The following is a 23,216-nucleotide window of genomic DNA, read 5'->3' as shown; positions in this document are numbered from 1 at the left end:
CTTTTGAAAATGATAAGAGTTTAATTATGAGTGATATTTTAGCTGCAAAAGTAGGTGCAAATACTTGCATTTCCATGTTATGCTAGTTTTCCTTTGCTGTGACTCACCATGTCAGAGCTCGTTGTGATTTCTTTACAAGTAACAGTTCCCAAACAACAACGTGTCAGTCAAGAAAGCAGAATGTATTTGCAGAACTTCAAAGAATAATTGTAATAAAAAATATCCTTAATAAAAAGGCTAAAAACGCACAACTTAAAACTCAGTCACACAGGCGGTAAAGATGACCGATAGGGGGCGGAAGCGACATGTTTGCTTGAAAAGCCCACATGAGCTACGTATGTCTGACGTAGTATTGAAATCTGGCCAGGTAACGGTGTCGCTGCAAATAGGAAAATAGCCTCTTTTAGTCAACTTATTTGCCAATATACTTGGGGGACAGAAGCGTTAGAATGCCTGGTAAGTTTTCTTAACTGCTTGGGTCATTGAAAAACTCCGTGTTTAATCTCTTGACTTTATAAATGCGGTGTGCTACTCTCACGCTCTTTGTTTTGTGAAATGGTAGCCATCGCTGCATCCGTAGAGTAGCTAATATTATTATACTAACAAATTTAACATGCCGTTAGAAGCGTATTTATGTTGTTTGAGCTCGTTTAGCAGGGGTTGTTTAAAGCGCAGTGTTTATTAGGCCCATTGAGAGGTCTGTATTAGTCCTGTGTGTGAGCATCCACCATGCTCCTTCATTTACAACACTAAAACCTCCTTAATCGTGCAGATATAACACGGCATGTTATGCTTCATTAGCAAGCAATAAGCCATTACACGTCACTCTATAAGGTTAGTTAAAACCTGCTCACGTGGAAACACAGATTGTTATTTCTCAGTCGTGGCTTGAGCTAACACGCAATAGCTTTACCATGCACGTTCTGTGAACGGAAAGACGGAGCAGATGTTTAGCTTTATGTAAACGCAGGTAATGTTTTAAGTAAAAAGGGGGCTTTTTTAATTCTATTCTGTTAATGGTCTTTAATTTAGAAAGTGAGCCCTGGAGCTTTCGTCAGGCCTTATCGCACATTTCAATGAATCAAATCCATGTGGGGAAAGATGGTGTCGACTGACCTCCTCCTCTTTGTCTCGTTTATGCAACACATTGTTAGTAATAGATTGTTGCGCCATCATCTTTAGACCATTTATTCCCGTCACTGCGCCAGGTAGTAGAAGAGGTGGTTAAATTTAGTTATTGTTTGTAATAGCTATTAAACATCGACGTCCTATTCTCGGGCAAGTTTTGTGTGTGTGTGTGTGTGTGTGTGTGTGTGTGCGCGCGCGAGAGAGAACCTTCTACTTCGGTGGTACCGATCATATTATCTCCGATGACAATAACTTGCATATTAAAAAAAAGATATATGCATTTTTGATTAATCACTCTAGCATCAATCAATTTTCACTGCAACACGTAAAATATACCAAATGTATTCAATGTCCACAACGTTTTCTTTAGTGATGGACTGCAATACGTTTTATTATTAATGGACGATGCCGATATCCAGAGAGCAAGATATGCCGATCTAAGGCCGATATATCACACAGAAAATTGACAAACAAACATTTACTGCATTTACAAACATTTAATGCATTTTTATTTTGCATTGGTTACAAAATTTCTGCTAAAAATAAAATACGATTTGTTCGTTTTAGATGGTGAAGAAAATTAAAACAAAATAACACCCAGTAATGCACACCATGGATGGTATGTGCACATTAGCAATGGCATTTTCTCACAAATACCTAACACGGGTTATAATAATAGCTGATAATAAATGATGTCATTCGATACATTTTTTTTAATTGTGATAAATCACATAATTCGTTGTAGTTAATCACAAATTTTGAAAATGTTGAAATTTGTCTGTAATTATGCTGCTTTTCTTGTCAAAATGCATTTATTTACACCTATAAATATAGAAATGGACTAAAATAGCACCAATTCAAGTAACTTTAAATGTTTCCCAAAGTCTAAGTGGGAGTTTTACTAATTGAAAGAACTAGTCGTACATAGGTTCTATATAGATTGCAATAGTCATTAAACCTAGTAAACTCATCCTCCACATTATTAATCAGCCAACAGACTGTGGCTATCTGCTTTGTTATAGCAATTGTAAAGCTGTGTTCATGATTTGCATCAGGACGCCAGTGTCAAACAAAGCTTTGAACTCCACATGAGAAGCGCTTGTAGACTTAAACGTCTCATTTTGCCATGCTTCTGTGGTAATTAAAATGTGCCTGCCTTAGACTGAAAAATGCTAGATTTGTCACAAGTTCCATCTTGGCTTGTTTTGTACAACAAATAGCGTTAAGAGCTCCTTTCTCCATTATTTGATCACTGACACGAAAGTGCTGTTGTTTGTGGTGTGTGCATCAGTGTAATTAGTTTGCACGGACACATTGCAAATGTTCTGCCCTTGCAATGTTTATGCTGGTTTATGCTGTATTAATGGTAAATCCATTAATCGTGATTAAGAAATTAATGGCATGCGGTGCATAATGGTGGATCTTCGTCTGATATTAAGAACATACCATCAGCCACAACATTAAAACCACCTGCCTAATATTTTTTAAGTCCCCCTCGTACCGCCAAATCAGCGCCAACCTACATCTCAGAATAGTATTCTGAGATTATATTCTTCTTACCACAAGTGTATTCGAGCAGTTATCTGAGTTACTGTAGACTTTGTCAGTTCAAACCAATGTAGCTATTCTGTTGACCTCTCTCATCAACAAGGAGTTTCCATCCGCAGAACTGCCACTCACTTGATGTTTTTCCCCCCATTCAGGGTAAATTCAAGAGACCGTTGTGTGTGAATCCCAGGAGATCAGCAGTTCTAGAAATATTTAAACCAGCCCATCTGGCACCAACAATCATGCCATGGTCCAAATCACTTTGATCACATTTTTTCCACATTCTGATGGTTGATGTGAACATTAGCTGAAGCTCCTAACCCGTATCTGCATGATTTTATGTACTGTACTGCTGCCACAGGATTGGCTGATTACATAACTGCATGGATAATTGTTGGTGCCAGATGGGCTGGTTTGAGTATTTCGCCAGGGATTTTAACACAAGTTTCTAGAATTTACTCCAAATGGTGCCAAAAACATCTAGTAAGCAGCAGTTCTGTGGACAGAAATGTCTTGTTGATGAGAGGTCAACAGAGAATTGCCAGACTGCTTCGAACTGACAAAGTCTACGGTAACTCGGATAACTGCACTGCAAAATTGTGGATCGAAGAATATCATCTCTGAGTGCTGTTCTGAGATGCGGGTTGGCGTTGTTTTGTCAGCAGGAGGGAGACCTACACAATATCAGGCAGGTGGTTTAATGTTGTGGCTGATCTGTGTATGTTCTTAATATCAGAGGAAGATCCACCATTATGCACCGCATACCAGAATCCATTATCCTTGAAACATTTTATTGGATTGTGATGGATTTATTACTTTTAGGAAATTATTTTACTCCATAATCACTTTTATTGAGATTTTTGCTAAAGTCAGCCCTGAATCAGTTGTAGGTATATATTTTATAAATTTATTAAATCACTTTAACTTTTAATATATTTTAATCTGTTTTTTGCCATGAAAATTGCCTTGGAAGCTGGCATGGCGTTAAATGAGTAAATAACTAACTAACTAACTAAAAACCTATAGGAAAATCCCTAGAGAACCCATGGTGATATACTTCTGGGTTTTAGGCTACTGCCTAAACAGATCTTTTAATCTTTTATAGTCACTTGGCTAGTGGTTAGTATCAGGTCTGTGTGTTTTCCCAACTCCCACAACCACCCTCCTCCCCCTCTTCCAAAAACACTCAAACATTTACAGTATATAAAAGGTAATCTGATTTGGAATGAAAAATGTAAAAGATTACAATTTTATTTTTGATAGAAATAAATTCTGAACAATTGAATGCTGTTGTCTGATTAATAAGTAATCCAATAAAAAGTGTTTTTAAATGTAATTTCATCCAATTACAAGTTTTAGATTTTTGGATGATATATAATCCAGATTACATGTTATCTTTTACTACGCAGCACTGTTAATAATTAACTTTATACACCCAGAACCTGCTGATATTAACAGTCCGGAGTTTGCGAAGACACATGGAGGTGGCAGCGGACCAGGGAAAGATGAGAATGTTGTGAATGGACACAAGGAGGGTGATGCCAACCCCTTTGCTGAGTACATGTGGATGGAGAACGAAGAGGAGTACAACAGACAGGTCAGTCTGGGAAGAGAAATTTCTCAAGAGTGTTCTTGCATGATAAAAGACGTCTGTCATTCAGTGGAGCATTTCCCACTAAAAAGTTGCCAATATGCTTCTAGCGAAACTGAAGAAAGAACAGATGTGATGTAATTTACAAGAACATTCAATTCGTTCTTGTGGTTCTAAACTGCTTGCCAGCTTGGACATGGAAATCAAATTTGCCATGATATCTTGACATATAAGAGTTACTATAAAAACATACTGTAAATTTCAGAACCGAAAACTTCATTGTTAGTCCAAAAAAGGCTTCTTCTTTTTTAAACCAAGGTGCCAAAATGGCTTTTTCCTGTACTTCCTCCTCATTAATACATCATGGTGAGGTATTACATCAGTACAGCCTCTGCATAAACGGATCAACGTCTACTTTATCATCAACACTGCTTAGGCCCGCCCACCGGTCTTGCTGTTAGAATAGAGCGGAGAGATTATTTTTGGAACAACAGGAGATGTCACGATGGCCACGAAGATGTCAAGATGTTGTGCAGTGCCATGTTGTGTGAAACTAGATTTCTTGCATTTGCTTTGCAAGGATTCCAACATTAAGAGATAGTGGCTGACGTTTATTTTTAATGAGGCCCCAGATCGCGTCGGTAAGAAAGTGTTTGTTTGCTTGCTTAATTTTACCGATGATTCTTTCACAACAAGACAGTTTGAAGCAGGCTTAGCAGAGAGACTTATATTAAAAGTTGATGCAGTGCCAACTATTTTGACCCGGCAGTGATGTCACAACAAAAAGTGTGAGTATCCATGTTAATTGTTTTGCTTTGTATGTTACAGACTGTTAGATGTATACTGAGCTTTTGATTTGATCCTAGTGATTTTAGACGCTTGTGTATTAGTTTTAATGCACGGGATCTCTAAGCAGCATATATTTACTTGTTCTGTTGGCATGATAGCACAGTTGCCACATATGCACCTAAAGAGTATTGATATCAATATATTTAAACAATCTCTTTCCTTCTTAATGAAAACATGACCCATTGTAATGAACAATGTATGCGTTTGTCACTGTCCTGTATACATTTACATGTTGCATGGTAAGTGTATCCTTTCACAGTTATAATTGTGATAGCACCATGTATTTACACTTTATCTGGTACTGTCATGCGTTTGTAAAACGCTGAAATGTTTCACAGTTGGAAAATGCCCCAACTATGTAACAAGATGCACACCGTTGTGTCGCTTCTTGGTTTAAACAACAATAAAAGTAATGCCTATTACACAAATAGACCAGTAAATTACAGTGATTATTTACCATGCTGTCATAGACTGTAATATCTGTGGAGTTTGTGGAGGGGGTTAATTCTGTATCGGACCCCCAATTGAGTCCCAAACACTGGATAGAAAGTGACCATTTATTCCAAAATGAAAAAAATCTTAAAAAACATTTTAAGTGGACCGCAAGGAACATTTATAAAATAAAATAAAATCCAATTCATGACACCTTTAAGCAAAACTTAACAGTGCATCTGGAAATTATTCACAGCGCTTCACTTTTTCCACATTTTGTTATGTTACAGCCTTATTCCAAAATTGATTAAATTATTTTCCTCAAAATTCTACAAACAATACTGCATAATGACAACGTGAAAATAATTTTTTTTTTTTTTTTTTTTCATCTTTGCAAATGTCTTAATAAACAAAGGGTAAAATCATGTACATAAGTATTTACAGCCTTTGGTCAATACTTTGTTGAAGCACCTTTGGCACCATTTACAGCCTCAAGTCTTTTTGTGTATGATGCTAAAAGCTTAGCACACCTATTTTTGGGCAGTTTCTCCCATTCTATTTTGCAGAACCTCTCAAGCTCCATCAGGTTGGATAGGGAGCGTCGGTGCACAGACATTTTCAGATCTCTCCAGAGATGTTAATTCGGGTTCAAGTCTGAGCTCTGGCTGGGCCACTCAAGGACATTCACAGAGTTGTCCCGTAGCCACTCCTTTGTTATTTTGGCTGTGTGCTTGGGGTCGTTGTCCTGTTGGAAGATGAACCTTCGCCCCAGCCTGAGGTCCAGAGCGATCTGGAGCAGGTTTTCATCAAGGATGTCTCTGTACATTGCTGCTTTCCCTCGATCCTGACTAGTCTCCCAGTTCCTGCCGCTGAAAAACATCCCCACAGCATGATTCTGCCACCACCATGCTTCACTGTTGGGATGGTTTAGGCCAGGTGATGAGTGGTGCCTGGTTTCCTCCAAACATGACACTTGCCATTCAGGCCAAAGCGTTCAATCTTTGTTTCATCAGACCAGATAATTTTGTTTTTGTTTTGGCAAACTCCAGGTGGGCTGTCATGTGCCTTTTACTGAGGAGTGGCTTCCGTCTGGCCACAATACCATACAGGTCTGATTGGTGGAGTGCTGCAGATATGGTTGTTCTCCTCTCTCCACAGAGAAATGCTGGATCTCTGTCAGAGTGACCATCGGGTTCTTGGTCACCTTCCTGAATAAGGCCCTTCTCCCCCGTTCGCAGCCAGCTCTAGGAAGAGTCCTGGTGGTTCCAAACTTCATTTACGGATGATGGAGGCCACTGTGCTCATTGGGACCTTCAGTGCTGCAGACGTTTTTCTGTACCCTTCCCCAGATCTGTGCCTCAATAAAATCCTTTCCCTGAGGTCTACAGACAATTCCTTGGACTTCATGGCTTGATTTGTGTTCTGACATGCACTGTTAACTGTGGGACCTTATATAGACAGGTGTGTGCCTTTCCAAATCATATGGCATTAAATGTTGGACAAAACAGCGCAAGTGCATAAACACAGCGCGCAAGTGAATTACAAGAGTGTGAGCACCATGACAAAAATTGCACGTAAAATGTAAACCTGCAGAACTTGCAAATCCCAAACTCTACCAAAAAATATGATTGCGCACAAAAATTAACAATCGTGAGTAGAAATGACAAAACCTCGAGTCATGACAGGTCCCGCACACACGCAAGTTATTTTCTGCACACGCGCAGCTGAAATCTTTACGCACCCGCAGCTGAAATCTTTACACACCCAAGTCTGTTTCGACAGTGTGGGGCCCAATCCTTTCTGTTAACACATGCTATTGGCTGCTGACCAAATCCTGTATTGATTGGCTGCATCTCTTCGAATCACTTGTGATTGGCTGTTGTTGGACAAGGACAGACAGAAAGCGGGAACTAGGAATTTTTTTATTTTTATTGAAAAACATATTTTTTTATTAGAAAAAACATAAATTGTCGTAGGGGAGAAATACGAAATATACATCAATTGGAACAATACAATTATTGTCTGTAAATGAAAAAAGCGTCCCCTACACAATACTGAACAAACAGCATACAAGGGAATATTTATCAAAAAACAATTGTCTGGATATATCAATACACATCTTTCTTGCAATTTTGCTAGACTTTTTCAGAGGAAAAATAAACCATGAAACCGTTCATAAACCATGAAAAAAAATGCTTCGAATATCTCCAGTTACTACAATGAATATGATATTTACCCATGAGAACAATCATATTAACCAAATCGGATAAGGATGAGTCTACATTATCCATATAAAAGAGAATGTGTAATAAGTCAAACGTTGGGATGTCATCAATCTTAAATGACAGCCAGTTATGTAAATCAGACCAGAAGCTTTTGGCCATAGGACATAAAAAGAACAAGTGTTCCAGAGCCTCATCAGCTGCCTCACAAAATACACAGGGATCTACTTCAAATTTGAACCTCTTTCTAAAAAGTCAGCAACCGTATATATTTTATAAATCATTTTAAAGTGAGTCTCTTTGACTTTATGGTAAATGGGCCATTTGATGAATTTGAAATGTGGTTTATCTTTGGACAAGGCATTCATATTTGGTACTTGTACACCCAATCCTCTATTATAATACAAAAACATTGTAGATAAAAAAAAATAAATAATTTATGCATTTGTTATTACTAGGACTGTCAATTGATTACTTTTTTTTTTTTTTTTTATTCGAATTAATTACAGATTTAATTTTAATTACAGATAAGTAAAATGCATTACATTCTTGTGGCAGAAAAGTTAATCATTAATAGCTTTAGAATACAATGTATTGTTTACTACCATATTATTGAACATAAGCCAATCATTGGCAACAGTTCACAGCAATCCGTTTCACAAGTGAATTTGTCAATCAGTTCGAGATTTATTATGAGGGCTTGTTTAAGGACAGTCAATTTACACCTGCAATCAGACATGCTTGTGTAGCGTCTCTGGTGCGTTGCGTCATAAATATAAAATTTTTAGGTCACTGTGTCAAGTTAAATATAGTTTAATACTTAGAACACATCTTGATCCCTTAGTTCGGATTTGCGCTCACCATGTTTGTGGTGTTCTGCTGCTCAAGGGTGTTTTTCTTCACTGTAAGTTTCACTTATTGCCCTCTGGAGTAAACGGGTGGTACTACAAGCTTGCATTTCCCAGGAGTCTTCCATATCATTGCGGGCATTGTGATTAATTGCCCCAAATATTGATTCAAAGTCCAAGGCGTTGATACCACCCTTATACTATTTCACTAACTGTGATTTCCTAATATATTGGGTTTTATTTTTCCAAAGGAGGGAACTGGGAAGATTGGGAATCGGATGATGGCAGACAGTAAAGAGGTTATGGTTTCTTTCTAAATTCCTCAATTTCTTGCTGTAAGATTGTGTGCGCGTGCATACGTTTTCTGTCTTTTAATAATAACTGAAAAAAGGTGGAAATCCAGAATGCAGCAAGGCGTTTAGTGAACCTGTTAAGAGGTACCCTGAATGCAGGTCCATCTAACTTTAATTTTTGAAGGGAACATTAGTGTTTCACAAAATGGTAAGTGTAGATGTCAGATAGTTCCAGCTTGTTAGTGTGGTACTGCAAGGGCCATCCACTAGTCATCAGCCTCCACATTAATTCATTATATAGATGAAATGCAGGCTCAGAGTGGAAGGCAGTCAGGCCCTGGGACCCTTGGGGCTGGGAAAGCACAACAGGTGCAGCAGAATATGGCCAGGGTAGGAAATGAAGTGTAAATTAAAATTCTTATTACACGGCTCTCTGAAATGTTTGATTCTGATTTATCAGTCGCAATATTATGACCGTCGTCAGTAGCAAGGCTTTCTAAGGACCGCTCATCCGGCCCTTCTTTCATGTCTCTTATCACACTTCGGATGGATGCCCTCTCATTTTAATCAAACACAGCTAGTGTCATCTTGATCCTCATATGTATATGTGTGTATACGCACAAAACATCTTACAGCTGCAAGAAATTGAGGAATTTAGTAAGAAACCGTAATCCTCTTTACTGTCTGCCATCATCCGATTCACAGTCTTCTCGCTTTCTTGTCCAACAACAGCCAATCACGAGATGCAGCCATTCAATACAGGATTTTGTCAGCAGCCAATAGCGTTTGTTAACAAAGGATTGGGCCCCACCCATGATTGTCAAAACCGACTTGGGTGTGTAAAGATTTCAGCTGCGCATGTGTGCAGAAAATATCTTGCGCATGTGCAGAAAATATCTCGTTACATTTTACGTGCGAGCTGTCACTGTACTCGCATTGTTGTAATTCACTTGCGGGCTGTGTTTATGCCCTTGCGCTGTTTTGTCCAACATTTAACGCAATAAATCATAAATCAAGTTGTAGAAACAATCTCAAGGTTGATCAGTGGAAACGGGATGCACCTGAGCTCAATTTTGAGTGTCATAGCAAAGGCTGTGAATATTTATGTGCATGTGATTTTTATTTTTTTTAAATAAATTTGCTATGATTTCAAACAAACTTCTTTAACGTTGTCAATATGGGGTATTTTTGGAGGAAAATAATGAATTTAAGCCATTTTGGAATAAGGCTGTAACGTAACAAAATGTGGAAACTTTGAAGCGCTGTGAATACTCTCCGGATGCACTGTAGCAAAAACCTTAATGTCATATTGGCTTTGCGTGTATTCTGTTGTCAGTATAATATGCTTGTCATATGTTGATGTTCATCTAAACATCAGCCCCAGCAGCATGGGGTGTCTTAATGTTCACAGATAATAAACATTCGTTCAGCTGTGTAGTTTTAGCTCTGAACGAAGAACAAAAAAAAACTTTGCAGTGAGTGTATTGGTCCACTTACATGGAAAAAGAGCTGCTGCTATGGACCATGTTTGTTAAGCGAGTGTATTTTCTATCATGGCTGTCAGTACACACGCAATAATATTATATTTGCGTGATTACAGTTGGAAAGATGCCAGCTTCATTTCAGAATGCCCAAAGTATGCAAACAGTGTTGATTTACTATGCTTTTGCTTACCCAGCTATAGTATTGCCACAATGAATGTGTGCAATCATCATTTTGAAGTCTGAATTAAACAATGAAGTGATTAAAGCACTAACTCTTGCAGAAACTTCAGCATTATCAAGTGCCGATTGCATTGACTTCAAATGATTGCACGCATATATTTTGGCATTGTTGTAGCTGGGTAAGCAAAAGGAAGACTTCAGATAGACTTGATGAATGAAGACAACTGAAACCTGCATGCAGTCACCGTGACTGTGTTCACTGGCCCTTGGTGAGCGAAGCTGAGTGGGCGTTTTCAATTCATTATAATATGAGTTGGCCGCAATGCTTGCGTGGGGGATTTTTGGGAAGTGTTGTGGACAAAGTGTTGAGCGGTCGAGATCATCAAAATTCTTTGAAATGTTATGCAAATGAGAAGTGGAAAACACAGGGCGGCAGCCAGTCACTGTGACCTGAAAGCAGTGATGGTGCTTGAACAAGAAGTTTCTCTTCTGTGCTTGTCAACTTTTTAGCCTATGTGAAAGATGTTCTTTCTCACTGCTAAATGTAATTATCCCTGCACATTACATGGTCTCAGTGCAGGAAGTTCCTTTTTCTTTTTCTTTTTTTTCCATTTAATATGTTTGTTAAAATTAGTAATCCAAACATCAGAACACAAGAAATCAATTGTTTCTTGGTATTGGACTGTAAATGTATTGCTCTCCGTGAATCTCACCATCTTTCTTCATACAGCATAGACACAGTTTAGCTTGCATTTGCACCTAACTCCTGCCCTTTCTAATGTTTTCGAGATGAAGTGTAATTGAACTATGTTATACACATGGCTGGAAAACATGAGCTACTTATCTGAAATTTAAGTATACATGTAACAACTGGTTATGCTTCAAAACTTAAACATTGAATCAAATGCTAATGGAGTTTGATTGGGAAAAAATTAAACAAATTTTGTGATTTTTGCTTCTTTTCATGAGTTGTTTAGCTGCAGGGTGAAGATTACTATTTAAAAAGTCTACTTGATATCACGGGTCACACACCTGTTACATTTCTCATGTATGGAACATTAATTTAGTTTTTCTGTGCTTTGTGAATCAGTCAGTGTTGGTCTTGTGTTATTTAATAAAATTTTTATAGACAAGGTCTCCTCGCTTGGGAATTGTGACTAATTCTTTGATCCTGCTTGTGAAAACACTATAACATCATGGCTTTAATAAGTGTTTTTGTATAGCCATGTCTAAAAACAGCTATTTTACATTTCTGGGTTGGGCCAGTAACATTTTTGGCAGGGCCAGTAGAAAAAAATCCATAGCATTGAGCTCTTCTAGGCCTGCATGATTATGAAAAGAAATCCTAATAGTCAATAATTTCCCTTCATATTTTTTTATTAATATAATTTACATGAAAATACTTATTTTGTGTGGTAAATGTGCATACTATATATTTTTTATTAATGCTACAAAAACTGATAATTAAATTCTTGAATAAATATTTGCATGGAACAAAGTTATGCATTTTACACCGAAAAGTGAGCAACGCAACAATTCTTGAATGTCATTACTGATATGCTGATAATATATTTTAAACACTGCTGATTTGTCATTGCATTCTTGCACTTGATCACATGACAAAAAAAAATGCATTTCACATAACTTTTTGGTACTTTTCACCCTTTTGTAATTGGGTCAGTTTTTTGTAATTTAAATCTCGATTATTTTTTCGATTGATTGTGCAGCCCTACTGGTACTGAATAATTTACACCTGATGCCGAATGGACCACTTCAGGCTTAAAAGTTTTTACTATCCAGCAGATATCCTCTCTTATGAGCCTCATGCCAGAGTAAACAGTCTATGAAACCTATTTGATTTGGATTGTAGTGGTTTTAATTCCTTGAGAAAGTCACAGTGTTGGAACAGATTCTTAATGTCTTGATCAAAAATGGGTTTTGAGAAAAATTGCATTTTAACCTGCTTTTCGCTGCAAAAAAAGCCTTTGAAGCTGCCATAGCGTTAAATCGCAATTCATTGTAAGCTTAACAAATTTAGTCGCTGAGACCACTCTTGCAGTAAGCCGCTGAAATCCATTGAGAGAAATCGTGCAAGTAACAGGAATGATCATAATTTCTAAAATCTTGCTGCAGGTTGAGGAGGAACTCTTGGAGCAGGAGTTTCTAGAGCGCTGTTTCCAGGAGATGTTAGAGGAGGAGGATCAAGATTGGTTCATTCCTGCAAGAGACCTTCCCACTGGAGTGGGACAGATCCAACAACAGCTCAGCGGGCTGTCGGTCAGTGAAGGAAATGCCGAAGACATTGCAGTAAGTATTACAACAGTGATTTTCAACTTGATTTACAGATATTATTACTGATGCTAATCTCTCTCCCCCATTAGAGACTATTTTGATGTCAGTTAAAAACTAAGTGTCACAACTGCAGTTATTGGTTAGGTGTGCGACAATGGAAATATTTGTAATGCAATTTGCTGTTCTACAGCCAGTTTCAGATGTCCATTTTGTTGTGTAACTTGCTGTTATGAACAGATCGTACTTCTCATTGAAAGCTAAATGATAATCACCCAATGTGTCACAACTTGTATCACCTTTGTCATATTCTCCCCACCTCATTACATGTTCTGTTTCTTTCTCAGCGCAAGAGCAGCTTGAACCCAGAGGCCAAGGAGTTTGTTCCAGGCATGAAATATTAGAGACCCTCCAGTTGGGGGCTCCTTTATAGAGACTTTATGTGACTGCTGGTCGCCAGAGGTCACCCTCACACAAACTTCAATCTTACTGGGGGTGTGTGGGGCTTGATGGGGTGGGGCTTGTGGGCGGGGGGTGCTGGATGCTCTTCTATAAGCTTTTTATTTCCGTCTGTCTCCATGTATAACGTGGACGGGTTAATCAGTGTAATGTTCCTATTGGACCGCTGCAGATTGTGACTAGTTCCCCTGGAAGATCGTTGTATTACACTCAGAGGAACAGTTAAGTGATTTCCACTATTGTAATAGTGACTAGCAGTTTGTTGCTGTATCATTGCCATTTTCTTTTTCCCGGTTTTCTCTTTTATTTTCTGTAAAAGGATGTTTGGTGGGGAGTTGGAGTGGGAGGGAGGTTATAGGGCTGGGTCTGATGAATCCAGACAGTTTAAAGGACTGTTGGCAGGTGTACCATTTGATGATGGACAGAACTGGTGTCAGCTGACAACCTTTGAGGGATTTCCACATTAACATATTTTCTGTTTCGTTTCTCCTTTCTCCGTTCAAGTTCTGTCACAGTGTGCAACATGCATTAACAAAAATGGAAAAAAACAAATAAAACAAGCAGGTTCCCTCCTGGACATTTTCTTTTCTGTCCCTTGATGTCTTTGTGCATATAATCTAAACCTCACGAAAGGTTTAGGCTGAGGTATAATTTTCTTTTTCACCTACATAACTAATGCGTATTTTAGTTCATTAGTATCACAAAGTAATTTATTTTTTTTATGCGTTTATATTGGTTTACCGATTTTAACCAACATGTTTTCCTTTACCGTGATAGTACCTCCATTACTTGCAGTACTTCAGAGAAAAGGACAATAAATGTTAATTGAAAATTTTATGAATTAACATCTGAAGGTTCTCTCTCTCTCCCCCTCTTATATTTGGTCATGTGATATTTTGTCCGAATGGCTGGCCATTGACCATGACAGTGTTGGGTTTAAGTGCATCAGTGAATGTTTTTTTTATATCTATATCATTCAAATAGCTTAGTTCAGCCATTTCACAATAGGGCAGAATATAGATACAGAATATTCCATATATGGTACTGAATTGTCATTGCTGAATTTTGCAGTCATGGAGATATTTAAGGGGAAATTTCACCCCAAAATGTGTCATGGTTAACTCACCCTCATGTTGTTCCAAACCCATATGACTGACTTTTGTCTGTAAAACAACATTTAAAGGAATTGTTCATCTGAAAATTAAAATTCTCTCATCATTTACTCACCCTCATGCCATCCCAGATGTAAGATTTTCAATTTTAGAAGAATATTTCAGGTCTGTAGATCCATACAATGCAAGTGAATGGTGACCAAAATTTTGAAGCTCAAAAAAAATCACATAAAGGAAGCATAAAGTAATCCATATGACTCCATTGGTTTAATCCATGTCTTCTGAATTGATCAATCAGTTTTGGGTGAGAGCAGATTAAAAAAACAATTTGACAATAAATTGTGTTAGTAGTCTCCTAGACAGTCATGATTTCAATCTTGATTACTGTTCTTATAGCACCATCTAGCACTCTGCGCAAGCATCAAACACTAAGAAGTGTAATCAAGCTTGAATCTTGATCATGCTTGGCGAATGCAATGGTTTTATTTTGGTCTGTTCTCACTGAAAACCAAGTCGTATTGCTTTTGGACCTCAAAGTTTTAGACACCTTCACTTGCATTGAGTGGACCCACAGAGCTGAAATAGTCTTCTAAAAATCTTTGTGTGTGTTCTGCAGAAGAAAGTCCTACATATTTCGGATGGCATGAGGGTGAGTAAATTATGAGTTTTCATTTTTTGGGTGAACTATCCCTTTAAGAAGTGTAAGGTCCTATGTTTGCTTTCACAGGACATTTGGAGGCTGACTCATACAGCTATAGGTACTGGAATACCCTGCCACTAAAAATATTTCAGAATTGTGATATAAAGAATATTTTAGATCAATCCAGTTTAAACCTTTTTTCGGATTACTTACAGTAATTTACTTAACTAGTATTCGGGTATTTCGTGTACGTTACATTTATTGTTCTTCATGGTGTTACTATACATTTTCTGCAGTACCAGTCCTTTTGAAGTTCCTTGCAGAATATGCTTTGGCTGCATTCAAATTGTGGATTTTCTGTGTGTGTAGTCTTGTGTGGCTACTCTATTGAATGGCAAGCTTAAGTCCTAAGCTAAAAACACTCCCGAGTCTGTGTAAATATATTCATGTATACATTTCCAAACTGGCAAATTTTCATGGTATTATGATTTTAATGGAAATAATTTTGTATTTGAAAGCACTAAATTTGGATTATCCAGGTATTGCATTGCATAAGGGCTAGTCGTTGGGTAATTAGACTATAGGCTGGAATATACATGTCATAGCGAAACTGCTCCACCTTTGGAACCTTGTAAGGGCAAATAATCTTTTTTTTCATTGTGGATATTTTTTTCTTATTGAGTTGAAGAGTGCTGCACCATGTTTTCTTCACCAGGTTCTGAACACAATTTGTTTTTCCATTTAAGCCTTTTAGTTTCTGATGATATTGTAATTGTTTTTAATAACATGACTCTTTAACATAATGTAATTTACCATGATCAAGATTCCCTTCCCCATGGTGGACAGTTTGTATACAGATCTCTCACATGCAGAATATTCATTGTCGTCTTACAATTTTTGCCTCACAGTCTCTGTCAAGGTGTAGCCAACAATTTTGAATGGAATTCTGCTGATTCAACTGCTGAATGATGTCAGAGGATGATGACAGGGTTTATAGGCCCACTTAATCCTTCATTAAGTAATAGTGGGGAAGATGTGTTTGTGAATGACTGTTTATGCTATTGCTCAGTTTTACACATTTGTTTTAAGAGGTAACTATAATGAATGTGTTTGTGAGGGGGCATGAGTTTGTGTCACACTGCCAGTCTGTGCATGTATATATGTTACGAAATGTGGATTGGAGACTGCAGTTAGTCTTCTGGAGGTTTGCAATCTGCACTGTACATTGCTCGTGATGCCTGCCCTTATCTGTAGGCTACTGTAAATGCAAGAACATGGATTATTATAATTTATATTGCCAAAAGAAACTATGTCATTAGTTTTGGCTGGAAAACCCTCTGATGCATGGTGTTTGCCACATTGGACAGATCTTTAAAATACAGTTTATGAGCGATGACCTTTGGCCCTTACCAATAATTGTGCATGATTATTTATATTATTTTATTTATTTTTTAAACAGTAATTCAAAATGGTTGACCAAAAGTGATGAAGCACTAAGTGGCCTATCTCTAAAATATCTACCTCTTAAGTAACAGTATGTTATTTTATAACTTTGTTAGAATTGTAGTAAATTAATGGTTTAAAAAGGACATTTTCTTTGCTTACTAGCAAACTGTCATTGGCTAATATTACATTCCTGAAGGCATAGATTCTAGAGTGTTAATTTATATGTCCATTTTGTTATATATATATATAAAGATTTTACATAACACATTTTACATTATGTAACATTTATAAAGTGGCATGCCTGGCTCTTTATTTCTGGTGGGACTCAATCAGTTGCCAAACCTACCATTAGGGCCCGAACAAATGTCCCTAGTCATTCCATACCAAGCAAATATGCATTAAAACCATCCATATTGATTAGCCTAAGGCAGTTCATATTATCTCACACAACTAATGTGAACAAAAGTAGAACAAAATTAATCACAAATGAAAAATACAGACAGGCCAGCCCCAAGCTGTACAAATGAGAACAGTTACATAGCTTCAACATAACCAATCTTGTTATTTTGCAAAACCATTGCAATTGCCATTTGTAAAGTTTATTTTATGGTAAAAAATATATTATTCCTTAAAATGAAATGATGATTATGCAATGCATTAACAAGAATGTACAGTCTCTTTATATTAGATAATAGATTTGTGGGCATGTGATTCCAGTTCATTGTGGTTTCAAAATAGCACAGTAAGCCTATATGTTATAAATTTTAGCTGTTAATTCACGCATTATTAAAAATAATCATTCTGAAATGAGGAATGAACCAGTTTCAAAAAAAGCAATAGTTCAATACTGGGTGACTTTTTTTCTGGTGGAGGTGGAGCCTAGGTTAGCATGTACTCTACCCAGTGTAATGGGCTTGGTAATATCATGCATTAGCATTTAAGGAGGTCACACATTGTTCTGTGAACTGATAAACCATTTAAATTTATAAAGCACTTTCTGTCAACGCTTAAACAGACATGGACCATTACGGAAAACGAGGTGAAGTTTACCTACAGCACCAGAGACATGGTGAGGTAAGGCTTCAAAGGAATTTTGTAGTCTATTTTTAGTTATTGAAAACAGTTATTTTACAATGTCTTTATCATTGGTGACACTTTACAATAAGGTTACATTTGTTAACTCTCATTAGCTAAGGTTTGCGATTGTTCTGGAATGTTTAAATGTCAGAACTTTTTGTTGTGATTTTAGACTCTTAGTATTGCTAGTTTGGTAGTGTTGCTGATTTCTTACATTCAGAAAAAGGAGAAACCAAACTCACTAAAGCATAGTACTCTGCAACTTTTACATAAGGAGCTGTTTCTTTTAAAATTGGTTTTGTTGATGTAAACTTATGTATTCAGGTTGATTCAGTGAGGCTAAATAATATATTTGGTTTGAATCAAACCAGTTAATATAAGCTCAATTTTAGGTTAACCTTTTTTTTCAGCGCAGGGCTGTACTAATGCTCCCATCTTTTGCCATTACAAGTGATAAGGTTGAACATCCTGTTGTAAGGTTATGTTCTGGTATATGAGAAGAATGCCACAAGATTGTCTCTACAAGTTGAAACTAGGTGTGCTTTTCATAATATGGCACATTCCATTAATAAAAGTCACGCCCTCATGAGAGCACATACCTACAGTCAGGTCCTGCCTAAAACACATGCACCGCACATACGAGGTAAATTAGGGTTGGGCTGAATGAGTCATGTACCTGCAACTGCTTCTCTAATGTGAGGTCCCTAGTGTGTTAGAGAAACTTTGAAATGGTAACTATGAGGAGTCCAGAGGTGTGTTCATCAGTTTCACACTGATGCAAGACTGTTTCCTGTCAATTGTGATCATTCTAACCAATCGAGTGTTTTGTTTCAGTCTATTCCGGAAAATCAGGTCATATACACTTACTGATCACTTTGGTCTTAACATTCTGAGATGCTGTTCTGCTCACTACAATTGTACATAGCGGTTATCCGAGTTACCGTAGCCTTTCTATCAGCTTGAACAATCTAGGCTGCGTTTCCCAAAAGCATCATATGTCTAAGTAGATTGTAGAAACCATTGGCGCCAATAGTCTCTACAATCCACTTAAGCTTGCAATGCTTCTGGGAAACACAGCCCTGGCCATTATCCATTGAACTCTTTCATCAACAATGTTTTTCCGTTTGCAGAACTGTTGCTCACTGGATGTTTTTGTTTTGGCACCATTCTGAGTAAACTGATATACTCAAACCAGCCTGCCTGGTCCCAAAAATTATGCCACAGTCGAAATCGCTGAGATATTTCTTTCCGCCATACTGATGTTTGATGTGTACGTTAACTGAAGCTCCTGACCCATATCTGCATGATTTTATGCTTTGCATTGCTGGCACACAATTGGGTAATTAGATAATCATATGAATATATGTAGGTGTTCCTTATAAAGTGCTCAGTAAATGTAAATATAAGGGTGGCTGTCATTAAAATATATAGAATTGTATTTTAGAGACAACAATTTTTTTGTAACTTATTACATATTCCCTTGGATGTCTGATTGTTATCACCAGAAGTGGAAGCGGTATTGGCTGACCCTTCATCCAGCCAGTCGGCATGGCGTTGCACGCTTAGAATTGTCAGAGGCCAGTCAGGAAAGGTCGACTGTCGTGGTCAGACGGCATCCAGAGAGAAAAGTTGTCCGTTTGAATGACTGTGTGAGTGTCGTCAAGTTGCCTCCTCATGCAGAGGCTTGTCCAGGGGAAAACATGGCTGCCTTCTGTGTGGAGACAGAAGAAAAGAGACTGGTGTTTGCAGCAGAGAGGGAAAGCTGTGGAGAATGGGTGGAGATAATATGTAACATCGCCTTTCAGGTGAGGCTCTGGATTTGTAGATGTTTAGTCCAAGTAAAGATAACAAATGGACAGTTTAATCTATATTTAGTCTATATGTCCTTTAACCTGTTCCTGTTTACTTGTGTTCTTCTTGGTATTCATAACTTTTTGTATGTCACAGAAACACTGTAATAGTGGCCCAAAGTCGGTCCCTCGCATGGAGGACAATCAGATCTACATGTCCAGAGAACAATGTGAGTCCAAGTCAAATTTATCAGGTCAACATGCTGTCACCCTGTCTATCCTAAAAGACCAAATCTACCTTGTTTTTTTTGTTGGTTTTTTTACATCCTTGATGCAGATCTGGTTTAAACCTTCATTAAAACCTCTAACTCATTGTGCCATTAAATCAGCTAGTTCTTATTCTATTCTTTATGTTCTCACTAAATCAATCAAAATCAACGTCTTTTTCATTGTAGTGTGTGAGTTCAAAGTGCTTGTGTCGCAGACTGAGGCATCGGTTGGTTGTGGCCTGACAGGACAGTACTGGTTACAAGCTGGTGACGACATGTTGGTGCTTCAAGATCTGGAGACCAGGAAAACAGTGTTGGAGTGGCCATATAAGCTGCTACGCCGCTATGGGCAAGATAAGGTCAGCAGAAAGTGTGGGAAAATATTTTATAATTTTTAGAAATAATATGAGTTGGCTCATACAAAAGCTTACAACTTCCATAGAGAAAAATTAACAAGCGATATTATTACGTTTTTTCCTTCGTTTAACCCCAAACCTAAACCATATAGTGTAACCCCTTACACAAACTCTAAATAACCATGATTTTAACATTGGCCATACATTAGTTATTGGAAATGAATCTGCCATTGAGAACTATTACAAATTTAAATGTAATGAAATCTAATTTACATGGACTGAAATTACAGCTAAATGGTAATTAATTTAAACAGAACTGAACCAAAACCTCAAATTGAAGAATATAAGCCGCTCAATCGTCTGGATTCAGCCACTAAACAGAAACTGCGCCTGTCACTGCATGTTTAACTTGCAACCAGGGGTGAAAATTTCATCAAAATATTGGGGGGTACAATAAACATAACAATTCTCAAGAGCAATTTTTGAAGGTTTTTTTTTGTTGTTGCCCCGTTTGCATTTGTATTATTTTATTTCTTAAACAATTATTTTAAGAATATATCATTATATTATTTAACATATTTTAATGATATTTTAGGGGGGACAACCCTCAGATGGGGGTCCTGACCCCCAGACCCCCAGACCCCCAACTATGCTTGCAACAAGCCTGAAACAGATGCCTTTTTCACACCAGTATTTAATGTTGCTTCATTAAAGCCTATATTGCAAAAACTAATGTTGATAAATAGGTTTACAGGTTCCACTGTCAAATAAAATTAGTTGACCTTACTTTTTTACTTACTTATTTTTTAATCAGTTTGCATGCTTTTTCCTAATAAACATATTTTATTTAGCTCAAGTAAACTGAACTAAATATTTAAGTTAACTACTTACACGTAAACGTAATTAATCTGTGATTTAAAATATCATTGTTTTTATTCAGTTATTTAAATTGAGTTATAACATGTCTTATACAGTATAAGGAAAATCATGACTGGAGTCTTGGTTAGCCATATTGCACATTGGATTATCCTATAAATCTACACTTTTGTAAAGTACAATTGAGTAAATACGAATGACTTAAATTTAACAGGCTCCAAGTTTACCAGAGGTAACACAAATCACCCTCATGTTGACTTCACACAAATCACAACTATAAACCAGCTACAATAAAACAACAACAATAGTCAAAAGGATTAAAACGATATAATTTTAAATAACAATTATTATTTTTCTACATAATTTCCCTTATTTTGACCAAATGAATGGGCTTATGGCTATTCCACACAGACGCAATTTTAGTAGTTAGTAGTACTCCATGCCAAAGTTTAAAGAACGTATATATTTGAGTTATTATTCCAAAAATAGGACCGCTTAAATGTTTATATTAATGATAACTTTAGGATTTAGAGTGTAATGGTAACTTAATTAAGAATAGTAAAAAAATAAAGCTTAAGTTGAGTCAACCCAACTCTTTTTATTTGAGATAGCTGTTAGTATTTACAGTGCATACAAGTGCACAATGTACAAATATTTTCAATTTTTGGTTGTTTTTCTGTCTGTTCCTCTAGATGCTGTTTTCTATAGAGGCAGGAAGACGCTGTGAGTCAGGCCCTGGAACCTTTAACTTTGAGACCAGGCAGAGTGAAGAGATACTCCGCCTTATTGAGTCAGCCATTCGGCAGCAGAATAGCCTCACTGTTGCTGAAGGCAGGAACTCGCCACATTCACCACGTTCTCGTTCTCCTCGCTCACCCTTACCCAGACGCCCTGATAGCTTTGGTATGCTATATACTGAGAGAACCAACAGCCCTGACAGCATTGGAGTCAGTGAGAGTGTGTACTCGAATCAAGCTGATGCTCTTGTTCCAAACATTCATGCTTTGTCAAATCCTTTATACATAAAACCTGCAAGTCTAATTGGCTTAATTGAACCTGTAAAATCTGACGATTCTTTAAGCTCCTCTAAAAGAACACACACAGACACTGCTGGCGGCACTAACTTGATTGAGCCTGTGTATTCAAATCCTGCTGATTTATTTGGCGGACATGAATCTGTGTATGCACAGCCAGCAGATGCTATCAAATTTAATCATACTGTAAAAATAGATCAATCTGGGCTACAGTCTGGCCTCCCGTCTCATAAGAATGATTCAGAACCAGTGTATTCTGACCCTGTTGATGTCATCCGCTCAGGCCCAAAAGTTAACAACTGTGTTTATGCCAGCCATACTGACACAATGAAATGTCAGGTTTCCAAGGCAACCTCTAACAATGAAGAGCAACAAGAACCTGTGTACTCTGAGGTGTATAATGTCACACAAAACTCAAGTAAAAAACCAGACCTGAACACTGTGGAGCCAGTTTACAGTGTACCGGAGGTTGCTGCACGCCGACAAGTTGTTCAGGAAGATCAAGACAATAAGTCTGCACAAAACAAGATGCCTGAGGAGATCACAGCAATCTACAGCAAAGTTATGAAACCACCAAAAACTCCTCAGTCTCTCCCAGTAAAGAAACAAAGCCAAACACAAGAGATTGTCTTTGAGGACCTTGGAATGATTTAGAGTTTATCTTTACAAACATGTAGTTGTTAAATTTCCCTTGTTTTTCATATTTGAAATATTACTCTTCTGAACACTGATTTTATTAATTTATTCATCCTTTCTACCTGATGTGAATGATGATCCTTTTTATGTTTTTTAATTATGTAACACTGATGCACACCATGAAAAAAGGTATTATTGAGTACATTTGTATGTATTGTGGGTGTTTTAAACTTTTGTTTGGTATTTTTGTATTTATGCAAAACAATAAATGCTTATCTTTTTTAAACTTTGAGTTTAATAAGCCTAAAGATGTATTTTAAGTACTATTCTTGTCAACCACAGCTAAATTAACCCTTTGATGCATTTAAGGAAGTTAATACAAGTTAAGCTCAATCGACAGCATTAGTGGCATAATACTGATTACCACAAAACTTAATTTTGACTCGTCAATCCTTTTCTTTAAAAAAGCAACAATCTGGGTTACAGTGAAGCTCTTAAAAAGGAAGTAAATGGGGCAAAACTGTAAGTGTTAAAATACTCACTATTTCAAAAGTATAGCCACAAGACACAAACAATATGCACGTAAACATGATTTTAGAGTGATAAAATCGCTTAGAAGCCTTTTTTTGTAAAGTTATAGCCAATTTTTCTACTTTG

General features: G+C 37.2%; 2 protein-coding genes across 2 annotated transcripts; both read left to right on the top strand.

Moving 5' to 3' along the window:
* Positions 1-324: 324 nt before the first annotated feature.
* On the top strand, positions 325-13,907 carry paip2b (poly(A) binding protein interacting protein 2B). Its single transcript, XM_052127313.1, has 4 exons — positions 325-456; positions 4,116-4,273; positions 12,709-12,882; positions 13,212-13,907. Exons 1-4 carry the CDS (start codon positions 450-452, stop codon positions 13,266-13,268), a joined length of 396 nt encoding a protein of 131 aa, XP_051983273.1. The 5' UTR covers positions 325-449; the 3' UTR covers positions 13,269-13,907.
* A 3,231-nt stretch (positions 13,908-17,138) lies between these two features.
* On the top strand, positions 17,139-22,821 carry dok1a (docking protein 1a). The gene is made up of 5 exons (XM_052127305.1): positions 17,139-17,595; positions 19,104-19,403; positions 19,546-19,618; positions 19,844-20,016; positions 21,582-22,821. The coding sequence occupies exons 1-5, from the start codon at positions 17,539-17,541 to the stop codon at positions 22,575-22,577; spliced, it is 1,599 nt and encodes a 532-aa protein (XP_051983265.1). The 5' UTR covers positions 17,139-17,538; the 3' UTR covers positions 22,578-22,821.
* The last annotated feature ends 395 nt before the right edge of the window (positions 22,822-23,216 follow it).

This window comes from Xyrauchen texanus, chromosome 5 (assembly GCF_025860055.1).
Source record: "Xyrauchen texanus isolate HMW12.3.18 chromosome 5, RBS_HiC_50CHRs, whole genome shotgun sequence".
In the NCBI taxonomy this organism is placed as follows: domain Eukaryota; kingdom Metazoa; phylum Chordata; class Actinopteri; order Cypriniformes; family Catostomidae; genus Xyrauchen; species Xyrauchen texanus.
Note: the sequence above shows the minus strand (reverse complement) of the source record. Positions and strands in the feature narration are given on the sequence as shown.